The 19,875-nt window shown below is 40.4% G+C and overlaps 1 protein-coding gene across 1 annotated transcript; it reads right to left on the bottom strand.

Moving 5' to 3' along the window:
* Window positions 1–1,478: 1,478 nt before the first annotated feature.
* On the bottom strand, window positions 1,479–18,488 carry EED (embryonic ectoderm development). The gene is made up of 12 exons (XM_063305896.1): window positions 18,342–18,488; window positions 16,305–16,457; window positions 11,398–11,490; window positions 10,405–10,470; window positions 8,538–8,663; window positions 8,191–8,272; window positions 6,604–6,695; window positions 6,239–6,372; window positions 4,996–5,101; window positions 4,579–4,737; window positions 2,810–2,883; window positions 1,479–1,804 (listed from the first exon to the last, which is right to left on the bottom strand). Exons 1-12 carry the CDS (start codon window positions 18,477–18,479, stop codon window positions 1,678–1,680), a joined length of 1,350 nt encoding a protein of 449 aa, XP_063161966.1. The 5' UTR covers window positions 18,480–18,488; the 3' UTR covers window positions 1,479–1,677.
* Between the last annotated feature and the right edge of the window lie 1,387 nt (window positions 18,489–19,875).

Below are 19,875 nucleotides of genomic sequence, written 5' to 3'. Positions count from 1 at the left end.
AGTCACCCAGCTGGCTTTCATGCCTAAGGCGGAACTGGAACTCTCCTACCACACCTGATTGGCTCTTGGGCTGGGAGAGTGACTAGCCCAAGGTCACGCAGCTGGCTTTCATGCCTGAGGTGGGATTAGAACTCCCACTCTCCTGGTTTCTAGCCCAGCACCAGAATACATAGAAAATTCAACTGTGCCTCTTATTTTAGGCATCTTCCAAAAGATAAGACTGCTTTAAACTGATTCAGTGGTGCAACTGCCCCTGCCCTGTGGAACATCTTGCCCCCCGAGTGAGGTTAAAAGGTAAAGGTTTCCCTTGACGTAAAGTCCAGTCGTGTCCGACTCTAGGGGGCGGTGCTCATCTCCGTTTCTAAGCCTTGGAGCCGGCGTTGTCATAGACACTTCCGGGTCATGTGACCAGCATGACTCACGGAACGCCGTCACCTTCCCGCCGAAGCGATACCTATTGATCTACTCACATTTGCATGTTTTCGAACTGCTAGGTGAGCAGGAGCTGGGACGAGCAACGGGAGCTCACCCCAAGTATCAAGACCTGGCTCTGCCAACTAGCCTGGGGATCCAAGAGTGATAGGCAGCCTTGGGGGTGGTTGGTGGCTGAAAGACATTCTCTCCACCTTTTAGTTTTTCTTTTTTATCTTCTTCTATTTTTTGTATTTTTTGTAATTTTATAATGGCTGTTAGGAATTTTTATTTGTAAGCCACCCAGAGTCACTTTTATAGTGAGATGGGCTGTGTATATGTTTAATTAATAATAATAACTGTTAACACAGCTACATCTTTTCTTTCAAGCTCACATGGAAGCTTGAAAACATTTATGTTGCTTTCATAAATAATAAAGAGGTTGCACTTCTGTAAAGTCTGTATCACTGCTTCCTAATAATTTTTGAACGAATGCACAACTTTCATAGAGAAATGGGGGGGTTTGGAGAGAAATAAAAGGGGGGTTGCAGGAGAGAAGTGAAATAAAACTGACAGGTCCAATCATATGTTTCTACATGCCATTTCACATTAAAACAAGACTGTATCCATAAAATTCATTCCTTCAAAAGAGAACTAAATGCTGGAGCCTTTATATATTACAGGCAAATTTATATAATTTATTTTTTTTTTAATTTAGTCTGCTCTAGTAATAAAAGGAAGGAACTATGAGCAAAAGGGAGTGGAACCCTGCCCGAATTATGGTTAGCCTGATTCAGTCACAATAACTGAAATTTCAAATATCACAATGCTTTCAAACAGGTTTTCAGTCTTAAAAACCAGCTACTTGAAGAGAACAAAGCCCACATTTGAAGGAACTAGAATCCTGCATGAACTAATGTTCTCTTTCTGCTTCTAATCAAATCTGTCCCTCCTACATGCACAAACTTACCTCTGCTTGTCATTTAGTTCACAAAACTTACAAAATAGCAAATATCTATTTAATACAGAGGAAATTTTCCAACTTTCAAACACCAAAAGTAAAATAATTTTTAAACATGTACAAAAATGTTTTTATTAAAAAGCAGTAGTTTTTTAAAAGGACAATACCACCAAACCAAATGCAAACATCACTAAGTTCAGCTGTTGACAGAAGCAAGGAAAGATTACTCTGAAAGCATTTACAGTATCAGCAGGTTAGAAATTGCTATGGCAAAAAAAGCAGTATAATTCTCAGAAAGCCGCAATTTATCGAAGTCTGTCCCAGCGCCAGATACTGGCATCATCGCACACAGCTATAAGGATACTACTGTCTCTGCTAAAGCTGGTTTGTCGAATAGCAGCAGCACACTTTGGATGAGTAAGAGTTGTGCATCTATTAAAAGAAATTAAGTGTTAAGTCACATAAGAAAGCACATTGGACAATACAGAAGATAGAGAGGACCTAATTCTTTTAAACTTCATTTTAAGAAGCTCTCTTCCCCCAACCTCACTGAAAACTTTGTCTACACTCATAAAGCAGATCAAGATACAGTGAATTTGCAAAATTGGATCCCGGTTTAATAACTTCAGATTGAAGATACAGGTTCATTCAGATGGAAATATTTCTCCAGACAAAAAAAGCAGATACAAGAAAGGAGGGGAAAAAATACTTCTATCGTGCTGTTGCAAATATACTGTAATGTACGCTTTACATTTTTGGAATTATAATAATAGTGTGCTCTGGTAAATGGCCCTGAGAGGTTTACATCAGGTAAATCTACACCATCTATAAAGGCCCAGGTTCTGGAAACCCTTAATTTGTTACATGCACATGAGAGAATCACAAGGTGGTGATTTTTAATCTGTTAAATACCAGTTTAGAGAACCTCAGATGCAATGGACAAAATCTGTCAATATATTGTATGGTCCCATGCATTCATAAAGCCAATTCGCTATTTTAAGCACTTGTAAAAGGTGAAAAATCCACATGGACAAAATCCCATTCCCATTTTACATATGCATAAAATGCATAAAATACGCATGTATAAAATTTTGTTTGGATTTAATGGACACCCTGCTTCAACAGATACCCTTTCTCTCCATCGGTTGATTAAATTGAGGGTTTACTATACATTCTTAATCTGAAACAAAAAGGAGATTATACATAGATTATTAAGGGGTGCATGTGGGTGTCTGTATTCCAGTTATTTTACAGTGACCTCCCTTCATTGTCAAAACATAAGGCATACCAATTATAACCCAAAATGTAAATAATTAAAAAATTTATTTATCATATTTCCAACTACAATTTAAAACATAACGGTTCAGGTATACATCCATGCTTCACAATGCTTACAAGTAAGAAGTGGGACAACATAAATGATTCATATATACTCACTTGGCCTTATGTGGGTCTTCTACTTCTAAGTCCCACACATACAGTTTGCCAACTTGATTGCCCAATGCCAGCATCTGGAACAGAACAGAAGACATACGTAGCCAATACTATGCCACAGACACAAGGATCAACGGATCTAAAAGGGGTTGTTCAATATCACAGTCTACCTGTTTGTGGCACAGAGTTGTTGTAATTAATATTTTCTTTAGTTTTTCTCAACAAAAATATATTCAAACCCTTCCTATTCAGGCAGCTCAAGTAAATGCCTGGAGCTTAATCCCTGTTCCAAAAAAATTGTTCAAGCTAAATACTACATTTTAACAATAGAATTATCACTCCATGTGTCTGTAAGCATTTTGAAGCAAATGGCTTTATCCATGGTCCTGAACTATGGTTCAGTAATGTATAAATGAAGTGTAGGCTCGAGACCTTCTCTCTTCTTCTCTGGCAAGGCTATTAGGATAAAATAGTTTGTATGACTGAACATTTTTAACTGAAGTAATTCATAAAACCCTATACACTACAGTTTAGGTCACCCTTCTTCTCCTGCTCAGTACTCTCCAGACGTGTAGACTACTGCCTTGAAATTATAGTTCAACACATCTGGAACACGCCAGGTTGGATAAGAGTCTGCAAAGTGAAAAAGCCATTGGAATATTTTGGGGGTTTGTATATACAGGAAGTTACAGCACCAGTTTGGCCTAGTGGTTCAGGTCTAGGAATGGGGAAGCCTGAGTTCTAGCCCTGCCTTGGGCGTGGAAACTGGCTGGGTGACCTTGGGCCAATCACTCTCTCTTGGTCCTAGGAAGGAAGCAGTGGCAAACCACTTCTAAAAAATGCTGCCAAGGAAGCTACAGGGACTTGTCAAGGCTGACTTGAAGGCATCAACTATATAAAACTAGATCATCATGTACTAATAAGGTTGTAGCTTAAGTATATTCTCTATTAAAAATATAGGTAGATCCTGAACTACAGAAACCTTTTAGGTTCTGTGTTTAAAAAAAACTGGAAACTTCTGGCATTCTTCATGTTAGAAGTACATCTGAAAATATGGGATCAGCACAAAAGCAAGCACTACTGATTGGTGTAAATGAAGTCTGACTGAACTGTCTGCCCTGTTGACTTACTATTCTCATTCCACTGTTTATCTTATTTTAAACACCTGAAATGCTTTTCCTGTTTCCCAGAAAAATCATCTAAATTACATTGAGATTTAAGCACCCCCACCTCCAACATGCATGCGGCCTGCACCAGGCCTCCCAGGGCCTCCCCCAGCCACCTGCAGCACCCCCCCTCCTCACCTTACCCCATTGCTTCTTGCTTAATGACCTGCACATCTTGGGGTTACAATGGCAACTGGGACTACCTGGAGTGCCATCACTAAGTGATGCGGTGGTTTGATGTCCTGGGCCCAATTGCCATTGTAACTTGAGGACTACCTGTCGTTTTTCATTCACCCATAAAATCTAAAGGCATTCAGTAATGAAGACCACAGGGCACCAATCTCCGTAAGACAATCTCTAATCACACCATACTCATTAAACCCTTGAAGTCCAGCCTCTCTTCTCCAGGACCATGGCATATTACAACTGATTAACTTGGTCACTCACCCCATTTTTCCTATTCAACATTAATCCCTGTACATAGATGGACCGTTTAATCCTGATGAATCCTTCACACACCCAAGCTGCTTCACAACACCCTACATTCAATTAAAGCATTGGGCTATTCCTTATACTACTCTACTCTCAATCTTATATGATTTTTACCTTTTGCCAGAAATCCATAGAAAACCTCATATACCAAATATCACATTGGCTATAATCAAATCGCCCTAAAATAGTCACATTAGACTCGCTGGGCTTAATTTTATCTATATTGTCTTCCATTTTGCCAGGTTTCCAGCACACAATGGCATTTTCACAGGACTGCAGAGAGAGAGAGGGGAAAAAAAGAAAACGATATTAGCAACAAAATGTTCCCATTAACCCAAACTGCAGCTAATATGAAACATTTAACATATGTTAACAATTTATTTTACTTTGGAAAGAAATAGCAACAGGGTGTGGGTCTATTCTCTTCAATTTATTTATTTCAGACAGTAAACAGCTTTGAAGCTGTCTTCTAGATATCAAAACATACATAATTTAAACAAAAAAGTGTTTTTAAAATGGCAGATACCATACCTTGGAAAGGATCAGATCACCCAGCCATCGCACACAATCAACATAATTCCTATGTATGTCTCTTGTAGAGAAGTCAGGAAAATGAATCTTTTGAGAAACAAATGGCCTGCAGACAAAGAAGGAAGACGTGCAAAAAACAAGAAGAACAAGGGTGAGTGGGGAAGACACCTGCACTGAATGCAATAGTGGCCATCAAAATGGACAGAGGTTTAAAAAATACTGTGTAATTCCTGACAATTTACACCTCTGATTAAAACACACTACATAATGTTATGTGAGTCTACAAACAAAGAAATAGTTGGTGCAATTCCTCTGATGCCCCAGGTTCAGTGAAGCTATTCTGGTTTCTTGAATATATATGGAAATTGGAGTTGGGCATGTCAGAAGAAACATATAAGTTGAATGCACTGGGAAAGGAGTACTTAAGAGATCCTCAAGAAGAGAGAGAGTGAAGAGTTTAAAGAACAAAAGGCAGTGTAAAGTACATGGCAGAAATAAGGATGCTTTGAAATGACAAAAAGGCATGGAGAGGCATAGTGAATGGTATTGGTAAAAACTACATTTAGTTAATTGTCTTTTTTCCTCTTATTCTCCTACCCTTAGTTTATTTCACTATTTCTTACTCAGTTTCTGCCTTTGCAGAACACTGCTTGCCCGCAAAGGCAACAGCACGATGTGCAAGTATTTATGTACGGAATACAGTTTCCTTTCACGTGTGAACTAAGAAACTGTGATTAAAGAATCAAATAAAATTATGGAATCAAAAACAAATTGTTTTGCTGGTTTTTATGCTAATATTGCTCTATAAAGCTTTACACTTCCAATGTTTTAGTAAGGGCACATTTACTGTTAAATTCTGTAAAGTATGTCTTGTATAACCAAATAAAACGAGATACCGATGCTGTTTGAATCCGATGCACATGACACTAGTATACACCCACTGAATTCTCCTCCCATTTTCCACCCACCTGTAAGACAGGTCAACAATCCTGTAAGATAGGTCAGGCTAAGAGACAGCGATTGGCCCAGATCCAACCAATGCACTCCTGTGGCTGACAGGGGATGAGAACCTGGGCCTCCCTGCTCCTATTCCAGCCCCTTAACCATTACACTCTCAGTTTTGAGATTAAGCCATTTCTAAATCCATGCACTTACTGGTTTTATCTTGGAGGATACATGATTTCATGAGAAGACTTTTAGAATGAACTGGGAAGTATAGCATTGGGATCTGAACTGTTCTTACCTGTTAGTTTTATTGGGATTGTACTCATAGGATTCCTTGATGGCATTTATCATTCTCTTTGAATTGATTCGCCAGAGCTTAAGAGAGTGATCCATGCCACAAGACATTATCTTCTCACCAAGCAGGTCATAATCCTATATGCAAAACACACAAAGTCGCAGCTTTTAAGTTTTGTATCCAACATTGAAATAAAAGCAAGACAACAGCCCAGAAAACACTGAAATCCCCAAATAAACCTTATCATGAAGTGTTCACCCTTATTTAAATTTTCTAAAGTTTATCTTTCCTCTTTGCTTCAGTACAAAAACCAATTACAAAATGGTTTCCAAAGAGTTTCCCAAACTATGTAATAGTATTGGACTTACTGCACTTAAAACTTCATCTCTGTGTCCTTCGACTCCTCCAAATATTGAAACCAAAGTATCTGTCTGAATGTTCCACAATCTGAGTGCATGATCTAGTAAAGTCCAATCAACCAGATTAGATTGTGTTATCCATATAAATCTCACCATTAACATATTCCTCATTTATAAGTACACATTATAGCTAACTACTTAGCTATAGCAAGTTACTGTCCAGAGGTGCCAGAAAGATATGTTTAATTGAAAGAAATAGGCCAACATCTCACATGAGGTTTCAAACATCTGTGCTGCCAAAGAACTTCCATCTAACAGACAGGCTCTTTTCTGTTTAATAACCATAGCTTAGTTCTTTAAAAAAAGTTGGTGTGAACCTTACAAGAAAGCAGAAAGCATCTACTATCTCATTTAAATAAAGCAAGTTTTTCAATAATTCCAAGTTCTATTTTGAAAAAAAGTATCATTTACTGTAACAACATACGGTGCAAAACCACGGTTCGATCCTATCTTATTTCACGAGCCTTGCGGAAAGCAACTGACAGCTCTCCTGATATTGCTGAATACATATCCCAGCATCCTTCAGCAGTGACCCTGCTTCCTAGGGAGCTGTAGTTGAGCAACATCTGGAGCAGCCCTGCCCAACATGCAGCCTGCTGGTGTTTTTTAAAAAGCCAATAAATTCACTGCACACCCCACACACTCCACCCCCAAAGATGACTTGCCGAGTACCTCCAGGCTTCACCACCACCAGCTCCAGTACTACTGCCATTACAGTAGCCACCAAACAGCTGAGCTGACTGGTGTGCCAGGTATTCTTTTGCGGCCCACAATGCTCTTTTAATCTATCAGTGTGGCCCTTTCCACTTTACAAGTTGTACAGGCCTGATCTGGAGTACCAGAGGTTGCTTGTTTGTGTAGTGATTGTAGCCTGACCACAGTTGTCAGTAGGGAATAAAATCATAAACATTAAAGAGTAATATTGCTTTCCTGGGCCTCGTGGTCAGGAAATCCATATTCCCTCATAAACTGATAAATTTCAAATTGTTGACATGTAATTCAAAAATGCATCTGTATCTTTAAATGGTACTGATCTTTGTAACACCATATTAACAAACTGATGAGTACTAAACCAGAACAGAGTAAAAGTGGGACATACCCATGTCATATGAACAAGAATTCCTTCAACCATTTCACACTTTTAGCATAATGAAGCTGGCAGTCAAATCCATTTTTTAACACTGATATGCCCAATAAACGTGAAATGCAATCTTCTATTGGATTAAACTAATTTTCAAGTCATAAGAAATATAACATTCTTTAAAATCCTTAACCAACATTTTGTTAAAGCTGGATATTCCAACTGTTTTCTCAAGTTCTTGCCAATAATAAATATCTCTTTAATTGTTTACACAACAATGGGTAGTATGCTTTTTCTAAGTCTCTATCCAGCACTAGCTTTAAGTTTTATAACCTTTTAATGTGCTTCTTTGTCAATTCCAAAGCCACCCTTGTTCCCCTTTTTGCTGGTACAGAAAGAGAACACTAATACAGTATATTACTCATAAAAGTGTTAAAAGGAATTTATTCTCCTACCTTTGCTAACAGACAAAAGAAGATTTGGATCCCTCGGATGAAATTTCAATTCATTTATTGCATTTCCATGGCCCACATAATGCTGCAATAAAATTCAGAGATCAGTTTCTTTCTGGCAGCACACAATGCTGTTTTATCCCAAGCCAGAGTTCTAGTGCAACTAGTCCAGTAGTTAACCTTTAGGGGTTTAAGGCAGGATTATTTCCCAGATTTTCCTGGAGGGGCTGAACTTTAGCCTTCTGCATGCTAAGCATGAGCTCTCTGGTCCCCTTCTCACCCCATATATTTGGTATTAAGAAGCCAGAGACAATTCTTGAACCTCATATTTACCGCTTGTATCAACTCACCTTTATGCACTGCATCGTAATGGGGTTAATTATTCGAATAATGCCTCGTGAGCCAGCCACTGCCAGAAGAGGGTGGCTTGTATTGCTGTCGTAAGTCCACGCACAAGTGTAAAAGTTTTCATCTGCCTGAAGTATGCAGTTAAGCACAATACCCAAAACTGTGGAATTTCCACTGACAGTGATAGAAAAATGTTTGCACAACTTAAGACAGTCATTTGGAAAAAGTGGCAGCTTAAAAGTATGTTATTTTTAGTGAAAGCATAATTTATTCCTTCAATCATTTGCACAAATGATTTTGCCACTTGGTATAAAAATCACATACAAGCCAAACGTTTGTTATTCAAATTTCTGTCACCGCCCATCTCCCCTCAAAAAGCGGGATTATGTTCAACATGTGCAGCAGCCATTAAAATATTAACAGCCCATAGCTCTAGGGCGGCTTTCTCTGGCTTAGTTCTCTCCAGATGTTTTGGAGAACAATTCCCATAAATTCCCTGCATAGTTATTGATCTGCTGAGAGGACACCAGATGGAGAAGGCTATTCCAGGGAGCTACAAGAGAAAGCAGAGGAGTTCATATGAGGCCAAGGGAATGCAAAAAAAAAAACTGCAGACGTGCTAGAAAAGGATTCAACTGCAAAATAAAGATTAAACTGTTCCCGCAATGTCATTTCAATCCTTCTGAAACCTATTTCTCTAAATCACAGTCCTTATACTGTTCTTAATTATGGTTCCTATTAGCCATGCTTCTATTCTCAGGCTTCTGGAATGCAGAGAGGTTGATGAGATACTCCAGTCCAGTTTTTCTCAACCATGGCAACTTTAAGATGTGTGGACTTCAACTCCCAGAATTTCCCAGCCAGCATGCTGGGAGTTGAAGTCCACACATCTCAAACTTGCCACGGTTGAGAAACGCTGCTCCAATCAATCACATTACTTTTTATGCCAGCCTTTCTCACTTTGGGCCCTCCTGACATGCTAGACTTAAGCTTCCACAATTACTCAGGCCCAGATCAGAGAAGGCAGGAGTTTTTGCAGCAGGACTGAATCCCAGATCACAATCAGCACACAGGGATTCCACTACCAGTCCTAGGTGATAAAGCTGGTTCACAAGGACTCATCTCATGCAGCTCAAAGAATAACAGCACAGCCCATCCACACAGGTTCCTGACTCAGCTCCTTTTTTCTTTAACAATAAAACAAAGAGGTATGAAAAAAATAAGACCAGAGGAGGTAAAAACAAAAAGGGCTTTAAGAAAAAAAATGACCACATGATAGTTAGAATCATTTGTAAATAGTTAATGCACAAAATAGTTAGAATCATTTGTAAATCACAAAGATATTTCAACATTTACTTTTTTTTTCTCTTGAGTAGAGGAAATATTTCAGCAAAGCATCCAAAATACTTAAATAGCAGCTTAAATATATAACTAGTGACAGCATGTTTCTCATTGTTTGTAATCTCTTATCACTACTAAAGTCTGCAGAACCTTATGAAGTGACCCATTCTTCCCGGAGGGTTAAGAAAGTGTGATGTGCTCAAGGCCATCCTAAGAGATCATGGCAGAAAACTACAGCAAAACTATTGATCCCTCTGGAACCAGAGCTTACACAAAAGAAACCATACGTTCATGTGGAAATGACAACAGGGGATAAAGAGGGGGAAGAAAACAGAGACATTGTTATGCAGTTGGGACTAATAAGCAATGAGGACCAAAATCCACAGGGCAGAAGATCATTTGGTTTCACTCCCTCTGGACAAAATAAAGTCTTCTTAACAGATCTTGTGGTATGGCCTAGTTAAAGAGTGAGAGCTATGATGCCTCCCTGAAAACAGTCCTAGAAACATAGAAAATTATAAAGGATACATCAGCATCCACATAGGATTGCAATAGCCGTATTTCTCCTTGGGAATGGCATTCATACAAAGTTACCTGCAGATGGACAAAACACAAGAGGTTAAAGCTCCTGTTTCCCAAAGCTAAGCCCTTCCATATAGAAGTTCAGAATAACCAAGTTAACTCTTCTACAGCAGCAGGAAGGAAAGAAAAGCTATACAAACAGCTTAACTTAGGTATGTCCATAATGCATTTATCCAGACCTAATTTTTTTCAACTGTTTTAGACCTGCTCAGCTCTGTCAATGTAACCTTGAATATGTATGTGTGTATGGGGAGGGGTTGTTTGTTTAAAGGACAGATACAGTATAAGTCTTGGGGGAGTCAAGTTGGCCTATGATCCTTCAGTGCAAGAATTACATCATATAATAAATACACAGAAAATTAACTAAAAGAAGTCACAATTCAATCAGCTTAGATGGCCAGACTGCACTGTATTTTTAAACTTTGGCATAATTCTCCACTCCCCATATCCCCAGTGGAACAGGTCCAGTGCTTTTCATTTGAAAGCCTACACTTCTGAGGCACACTGCGTGGGCTGCAGTCAGCAACCACAACCAACTTTGCTCTCTGCTGCCCCACCTCATCACAAGTTCCAGGAGTCAACTCATGAAACCAAAAGCACCATTCAGCTTTTCAGGAAATGGCACTCTATAGCCTCCAAAAGTAAGACGGCAGACATTCAGGAGATAGAGAAGGAGAGAAGCTGTGGAGTTCTTCATGCTCTCTGAGCTTGATTGCTTACTTGCAGATGTTTCTTTACCCAACTAGGTAACATAATACGTGCAAGTGAGTGTGGGGTTTGCTTGCACAGATGATGTTACCTAGTTGGGTAATGAAACATCTGCAAGTAAGTAATCAAGCCCAGAGAACACCAAGAACTCCACAGTTCAACCCTGAGCAACAGATATTCTCTTCTATTAGAAAGAAAGAAGCCCCAAATCAGTTTTCACAAGCCACTCACTCGGTTGCTGCCAACAGTGGCAAACACCAGGGGATCACCTTCCTTGCTGTGCCAATTGAACTGCACCCCAAATAATGGTTGACTGTGATCTTCCTAAAAAAGAAACAAGACAACTTCAAACCATAGCATTTCATTCAGTGTTAAAACAAGTTCAGCAGGAACATAAGTATGCTAAACAAGTTTATTGTACAGGTAGTCCTCAGTTAACAACAGTAATTGGGACCAGGAACTCCATTGCTAAGCGATACAGTCATAAAGCACGTCATGTGACCATTCCAACTTACGACAGCAGTTCCAGTTGCAGTCATTAAGCAAATCTCATGTGGTTGTTAAGCACAACATCATGTGATCACCATTTGCAACCTCCTGCCGGCTTCCCAATTGACTTTGCTTGTTGGAAGCTGGCAGGGAAGGTTGTAAATGGCGATCATGTCACCACAGGACACTGCAATTGTCGTAATTGTGGAGTCCTTGGTGCTCTCTGAGCCTTTTTTTTTTTCTTGCAGACATTTCATTGCCAGGCTAGGCAACATCTTCAGTGCAAAGAGGGAGTGGGCCTTGCTCTCAGTTTATATACCGTGGCTTGCCCTGCTTGTGTTGGTAGGGGTGTTGTTCTCTCCTTGGGAGTTCTTTGATTGGGCTGTTGTTTGCTGCTTGGTTGATTGCCTGAGTTAATAGTTCCTTGATTAGGGTGTACTGTGTTGTTCGATGGTTCATCTGGTGTTAATCCTAGTGTTGATTTTTGCATCTCTGGGTGTTGTTTGCTGGCAAGGGAGATCACTGGTCTTTTGGCTTTTCTATTGTCTCTTTTGAATGGTATGTAAATGTTGTCTACCTCTATGTGTCTGCTGATGGCTGCTTTGTCTGAGTGCCAGGCTTCCAGGAATTCTCTGGCGTTTTTGGATTTGGCTTGGTTTAGGATGCTCACAGTTTCCCAGTTGAAACTATGGTTGGGTTGTAGTGTACAACCCAACCAATGGAAACTATGAAAAGGATAACTCTGCCATACATCAGAAACATCTCAGAAACCACCAACAGACTGTTACAACCACATGGCATCACCGTAGCACATAAACTAACTAAAACTCTTCAAAACATATTAAGCAACCCAAAAGACCCAATAGCCCAAGAAGAAAAAACAGGAGCTATTTACAACATACAATGCAAAGACTGTAACAGCCACTATGTAGGACAGACAGGCAGAAGACTAGCAGAGCACATCCACGAACACCAACTAGCAGTCAGAAGACATGATGAGGACTCCTTAATCTCACAACACATGGACAGACTCAACCATAGTTTCAACTGGGAAACTGTAAGCATTCTAAACCAAGCCAAATAGGTAACTAGTAGTATATGGATACTGCCAAAAACAATACCTCCTGTTGATTTCACCCCTGCTTTACTGCCACCTTACTTTGGAACATACCATGTTGTTACACAAGACATTTTCTGACCTACTTTTAATAACAACCAATAATATAAAGGCTATTGCATGCCCACATATAATACTGACTGGCCACATGTACCTACAAAATGACTAATCTACAGTAATAAAAACTTGTGTCCCCTTCCCAAAAATGTTAAGATTGAAGGGTAGTATTATTAGAGGGAAAGCTCTATTTGCCATCTTCCTAAACACTGTCAAATCAACTTTAGATCTGGATTCAGATGTAGGAAGATTTCTGAGATCTATGGAGCTTTGGCAACATTAACAAATGTCCTGAACATAAATGTTCATAAAGTCATGGCTAACCATCAAATGGCTATCACACTGACGTGCAGTTACTCCTAAAAAGCTGGAAGCATTTCCACTCCTTGCCTATTATGTTCTTCTTTCTCAGGCACAGAGAAAGTTAAAGAAGGGGTGGACAGAAACACAAGCATATATGGGGTACAGATGGACTTAAATTTAGGTGAACAGGAATTTTTGATGGGGGACAGACTTCTATCTCCCTCCAGCCAAATTTAGCAGGGAAAGATGTTGGTCCTAATACACATCTATAGTGTGATTTGATTCATAGATGTGGGTAGCGGAGGAAAAAATATCTTGCCAAACGTTACCTACAGATGAGATGAAACCCACCCCTGGGTTAATAGGAGTTTTGATGGAGCAAGACAGTATTTTCCTTCCTAGTGAAAGGAAATGGAGATCATAGACCAAGAAAACAAAGGGTCTTTTGAGCTAAGTTAAGGCTTGTAAACAGGAGCGACTTATCCATTAGGCACAGTGCCTAGGGCCTGTGAAATTTTAAAAAAAACCCTGAAAGCATAACAATTAAGAAGTTATTTATTTTCATGCCTTTTAATAAAAAACAGGCAAGAAAAGCACAAAATGTGAACAACAACCCGATGACCTTATTTGTAACCTATAGGCAAAACAAGAATACTAAAATTTAGTAACTGATGATGCATGACAGATATCATGATTAACCATCAACAACTGATTATTATTGCAAAATAATACATATATTATTTACTGTTCCCTATTTAAAACTACAAAGAAAATATTGAAAATCTTATGAAATATAATTTTAATATTATTTTTATGGAGGCAGCGGCCCACAAAGGCAAAACTGCCTAGGGCCCACAAAAGTTGTAACGCGGCCCTGCTTCTAAATGTTAGGGCTCGATAGCTGTCAATTAACACCAACTTCCACAATCACAGAACCACCATCAAGGAGTCCCCTTTTTGGGAGAGATGGGCAGTGGTTGGTAGGTAGGTAAGTAAGTAAATGTATGTATGTATGTATGTATGTAATTCTATTTCCACTGCCCTCTAACCTAACAGCTTTTATAAGGTAGTGCACAAATTACTCATCTTAGAGTATAGATGGCTGGGCATGTACAAAGCTGGATCCAAACCAATGAGCAGTACTTCCAACTTAAATAGAGGACTGGTGGCAATCAGTTACAGAATATTATCACCCCCTGCCAGTACTTAAGTACTTACCCTTTTTAGACATTTCCATTCAGTTATTATTCTGGTTACAAAACCACGACTTTGTGCCACTAACATCAGTAATATACCTTATGAGTATGCAGCATCCTGCTTATATTTACAAAAGGAGATGTCTGCATGTTTAATATTCGCAAAACAGATCATACTTTTTCCCCAATGGATGATCCATACAGCCAGCTGACAGCTGCACCTGGACAGCCTTGTCCGGGTTCAAAAGCTAAGCAAGTTAGTACTTGGATGAGAGACAACCAAGGCAGTAGCCTTTCCTGGGACATGGAAAAGCATCCTGAAGGCAATGGCAAGCCAATTCCAACTATATAGATGCGTTCATGAAGTGCCTGAACGTCAAGCTCATCTGGAGGGCATTTTAACGTTATATAAAGTTTATAGGCAGCATTTGGGGGGCAGGGAGAAAAGGTGCAGAAAGAAAAGGCTAAACCGCAAGAACGGATAATAGGCTGAGCCCAACAGCTGAGTCCAGAAACAACTCCAGAATCTGTTTTGATTAAATATCTTCTATCCAAAATAAAAACAGTTGTTATGGCTTCAGTATTACGTATAAGGGCTACGCTTCTACAATCCTCTCCATGAATGTCTTGAAGGAAAGTTATAATGTTCAGCTGCTGTTCTTAGCCATCCCCAAAAAGAAAGTGCACCCTTCAATTTCCTGTCAACAGCTAAACTACAACTTCCTGTTGTTCCAGTTTTACCCAGGCACACCTCCTATAACAACATATGAATCAGATACTGAACTTGTAACAAAGATACTTTAAAAAAAACTATGAAAAGAGATGAACTTCCGGGAAATCTAACACTAATGTGGTATAACTAAGTTTAGTATTTGCAGGATGTATCTCTGAACAACCTTACTATCCCATAAAGAAAATAACATACTACATTAGTTTTTTAAAAAAGAAATGTTCCTAATTTAGTAATATGCCAATTTTTTTTTAAAGATGTTCCTAGTTTTAGGAGCATAAGCTGCTGCTTCCTACCAAGTCAGACCAGCATCTATTGAGTTCAGCATTTCTGACCAACAGCTCTTCAGGATTTCAGGCATTTTTCTTATGCCAATGTGGAATCGAACCCAGAATCTTCAGGAGGCAAAACACGTCCCTCATATAAACATACAGACTTTCCTAGAATGCTGAAACAGACATTAGCTGAACTTACTTCTTTAAAAAAGCTGAAATAGATGAAGCACTGGAGAATGTTTTATTTAAAGCTACTTGCTAAAATAGGTATCTGGAGCACAGTGGACTGGTACACTGCCTGCTTTGCAAGCAAAAGATATCCAGTTCAATTTCTGAAACCCTGGGGAGATTCCATCAATACTGGCAAGAGACTTATTGGCAAAAGCAGTTTTCTATGTTCCAGCCACCATACTGCAAATACAATCTCTTTTTGATACCTACTTCCATCACAGCAATCCTTGTGAGCTATTGACTTGGGAAACTGAAATCTGAGTTACATAATTTGAACCAGTAAAGTACTGTAGATCTTTGAATCCAGACCCTAATTATCTGCAGACCCACACCTACTCATTATAATTAGCCCAATCACTCTATTCACACTGGGAGAAGTAGCTGGTTATCCCCCATTGTCAGGAGATATGGGGGACTGAAGCCCTGAAGCCCTGTTTTTGGTGATGAGGCTGACCTTCTGGAATGACCTTCCAATGAAGATTTGTTTGTCTCCAACATTGCTTGCTGTTCGGAAAAAACTGAAGATGGAGCTTTTCAAGATTGCTTTGGGGAGGTCTGATGCCATACATTTTGTTTGAGCTTTATCTGTCTTAGGCTTTTTATATTTATTGTATTTTTATACCTTGTTAGCTACTGAGTGTCTTGTGATTGAGGTGACATACAAATTAGATAGACAGACAGACAGACAATTTTAAATCAGGCAACAGCAAACACCATGAAATACTTAAGCCAGCAAATACCTTGAGGCTGTTCACACATTTAAATGAATATTTGCATTTCTTTGACTTCCATTTTCCTTTCCCCCAACTTTTCCTTCCTGGAGCATTTGGGGTGTTTGTAGGGGTGTCAGGGCGTTCAGTATTAGTACCACTCTCTATACTAACAGCATCGTCCTGAAACATAAAACAGAGTGGATTTCATACAAACCAAAACCCAGCAGCAGCAGCAACGTCCAAAATGCAGAGCTCTTCCAGAATGATGGAAAAAACAAAAGTTTCTGAAAAGATTAGCTAAGAGTATTAAAAAAAACCCCACTAGATATTTTTAAAAAATCCGTTCAATCGTGTCCGATTCTCAGAGACTGCCTGGACACGACCCTGCAGTTTCCTTGGCAAGGTTTTTCAGAAGTAGTTCACCATTGCCTGCTTCCTAGGGCTGAGAGAAAGTGACTGGCCCAAGGTCACCCAGCCAGCTTCATGCCCAAGGCAGGACTAGAACTCACGGTCTCCCGGTTTCTAGCCCAGTGCCATAACCACTACATCAAACTGGCTACTAGATACTTGAATGAAACAAAAGTGGCTGTTTGCAAACACAGTGGTGCAATAGAATATAATCCTGCCTCATAATAATGGCACTTCTAAACAAACAAGAATAATGTGGCATCCAGGAGGCACCACTGTGTTTGCAAACAGCCACTTTTGTTTCATTTTATAAAACATTAAGTATGGGAAGGTGGCATGCTGCAAGTTTAAGCACTAGCTTCCAGCATCTTTTTCAGACTCTGGTCACCAAAGGTTTCGTAGAAAATAAAAATGATGGGTGGCTTTACTAGGAAGTGTGCACCTACTAAGCAAGAAAGACAAAACTAGGCAAAGATAGGAGGAAATGTCTTTTAGGAGGAAATATTTGAGGGAGGTTACAGTTATGCTAGTAAACTGCTCTTTTTAATCAGGGATGTCATCATGGTAAGCAGTATTTTTCAAACTTGGCAACTTTAAGATGTGAGGACTTCAACTCCCAGAATTCCCCAGGCAGCATGCTGGCTAGGGAATTCCAAGAGCTGAAGTCCATGCATCTTAAAATTGCCAAGTTTGAAAAACACTGATGGTGATCATGTTTGTTCATGAGCAAAACAGGACCTATTTGGAGGAACATCCCACATTGCATTCTTAAAATTCCAGATGTGCCAATCAATTCAAAAAGCTTAGGAATCCTTCTGGAACGTGGAAGAAAAAGGAGAAGACTTTGTATAGGGAAATCTAAAATCTTAGGTAACCTTGTACAAGAAAAACCTCTTTCTGAATCCTTCTCAATATTGGCCAATAAATCAATGGTTTTATTGGGTGGCTAAGCTTTCAATTAAGACAGCAACCCTCTGTCTGGCCAGTACTACCTCTGAATTTGAGAATGACCTCTTATGCTTGAATATCCCACCAAATATTCTGAAAACAGAATACAAACAAATTAGAAAGCTTATCTCTGACATGTTTATTTGTATTTGCATAATTTTATTTTGACATATGCCTACTGCCTGTGAAAATAAAATCTATTATCAGGGAATTCCCATTGTCCCCAGTGGATAACCTAAGAGAGGATTATATTTCAACATACCTCAGGGAGCACAGCAATTCCTTTTCAAACTGGTCCTTCCAAATCCATCATTCCCAATCAACATGTGCAAATGATCATAGCAACTTCAAGCCAACTTTCACCATCCACAGCCAAGATATTTGGGCTGGGAGTGATGGGACTGCATTTCCATCTTCACCCTCCAGCCCTATCGTCCCCAGCCAGCATAACAAGGCTGGGAATGATGGGGTTGCAGTTCCACCTCCACCATCCTGGTCTATCATCCCCAGCCAGCATATTGGGGCGGGAGTGATGGTCTGATCTCTCTGAATGGTAGCCAAGGCGAGAAGGGCTGTCCCCATCCCTCTCGGTTGCTAGGAGACGCGCTAGGCCCGGGCCCCGACCGCCTTGCCCTTCCCAAGAAGCCCGGGAAGGCGAAGAGCGCCGCGGCGGCCACCCCCTCACTGCCTTCCCGGCGGGCCGCTCACATTCTCGTCTCCCGACAGGTCGCCAGGGTTGCTGTTCTCGTCGCTGCTGAGCTTCTGCTTCTTCGCCGGCATCTCCGTTCCCGCCGCCGCTTCGGGCGCCTCGCTTCTCCCGCCAGCTCCCCGCCTCCTCTCAGACATCTTCCCCGCCCCTCGCGCCCGGCCATAAAGCGCGGAAGAGGAACAGGCCAGCGGCGAGGGGAAGATCTGCTCGGCGTAGCCCTTCCGCTGTAAAGCGCAAACGGCTTTCTCCTCCGCTGTCGCAAAGCGAAAAGGAGCCACACTGCCGGAAAATGGGCAAGGCGGCGCCTGCGCGGGAGCAACGGCTGCCAGTTGGCGGGCTAGGGGGCGCGTGGTCCTGAGGCTTTGGGTCTGCGCTTAGAATCTTGCGGCGTCTGTTTCTCCTCCTAATTTTGGGCGCCGTTGCTGTGTGTTGTAGGGCTGTTTCTAAAGAAAGCGTTTATTCTTGCGTTCTCAAGGAGCAAACCCTTGACCTGTATTGTGTCAGCATTTGGAATTCATTTTTAAAAGGACTTTAAAAAAAAAAACATTCGTTGTTGTTTATTCGTTCAGTCGCTTCCGACTCTTCGTGACTTCATGGACCAGCCCACGCCAGAGCTTCCTGTTGGTCCTCAACACCCCCAGCTCCCCCAGGGAAGAGTCTGTCACCTCTAGAATATCATCCATCCACCTTGCCCTTGGTCAGCCCCTCTTCCTTTTGCCCTCCGCTCTCCCTGGCATCAGCATCTTCTCCAGGGTGTCCTGTCTTCTCATTATGTGGCCACAGTATTTCAGTTTTGCCTTTCATATCATTCCCTCAAGTGAGCAGTCCGGCTTTATTTCCTGGAGTATGGACTAGTTTGATCTTCTTGCAGTCCACTCTCAGAATTTTCCTCCAACATCAGCTCATTGTAGTTCTTAATCTACCAGAAAAAAAGAAAAGAAAAGCCAACATGGCCCCAATCAACTGCAAAGGGTTAGATCCCAAAAGGAGCATTTTCCCCCATCTGGTTCAAGAAAAGATAAAGGTGTACTGCCTGCTCAAGAAATTCAGAGGAGATTAATCTTAGAGAAGAAGGCCATGATAGATTTAGATAAGATCATGAAGGCAAACCGTATTTCTTACAAGAACAGCAAAAATCAGGATAGTTAAGGCAATGGTTCTTGAGTATAATGGATAGCTGTGAACACTCAGAGTGAGAGAAGATAATATCCATAATAATAATTTATTAAACTTGTATGCCACTGGACTTTCAACAACTCTGGGAAGCTCACAACAATCAAATTACAATAAAATCAATTAAGACATTTTTTTAAAAGATAAAAGATGGCAAGCGAGATGAAGTGGGGGTCTCACCTTCGCTGACAGAAATCTTCAAATTATGGAATCGGAGACAATTATTAAGGGTACCATGGACTGTAAGAAGGACCAATCCATCCATTCTGGACTTAACAAAACTAACTGCTTCATTGGGTTGATGATCAGCAAGGACAAACTTGGTTGTTTGGGGCACATGATGCCAGTCCAGTTGTGAAG

This window comes from Candoia aspera, chromosome 5, assembly GCF_035149785.1.
Source record: "Candoia aspera isolate rCanAsp1 chromosome 5, rCanAsp1.hap2, whole genome shotgun sequence".
Lineage (NCBI taxonomy): Eukaryota > Metazoa > Chordata > Lepidosauria > Squamata > Boidae > Candoia > Candoia aspera.
Note: the sequence above shows the minus strand (reverse complement) of the source record. Positions and strands in the feature narration are given on the sequence as shown.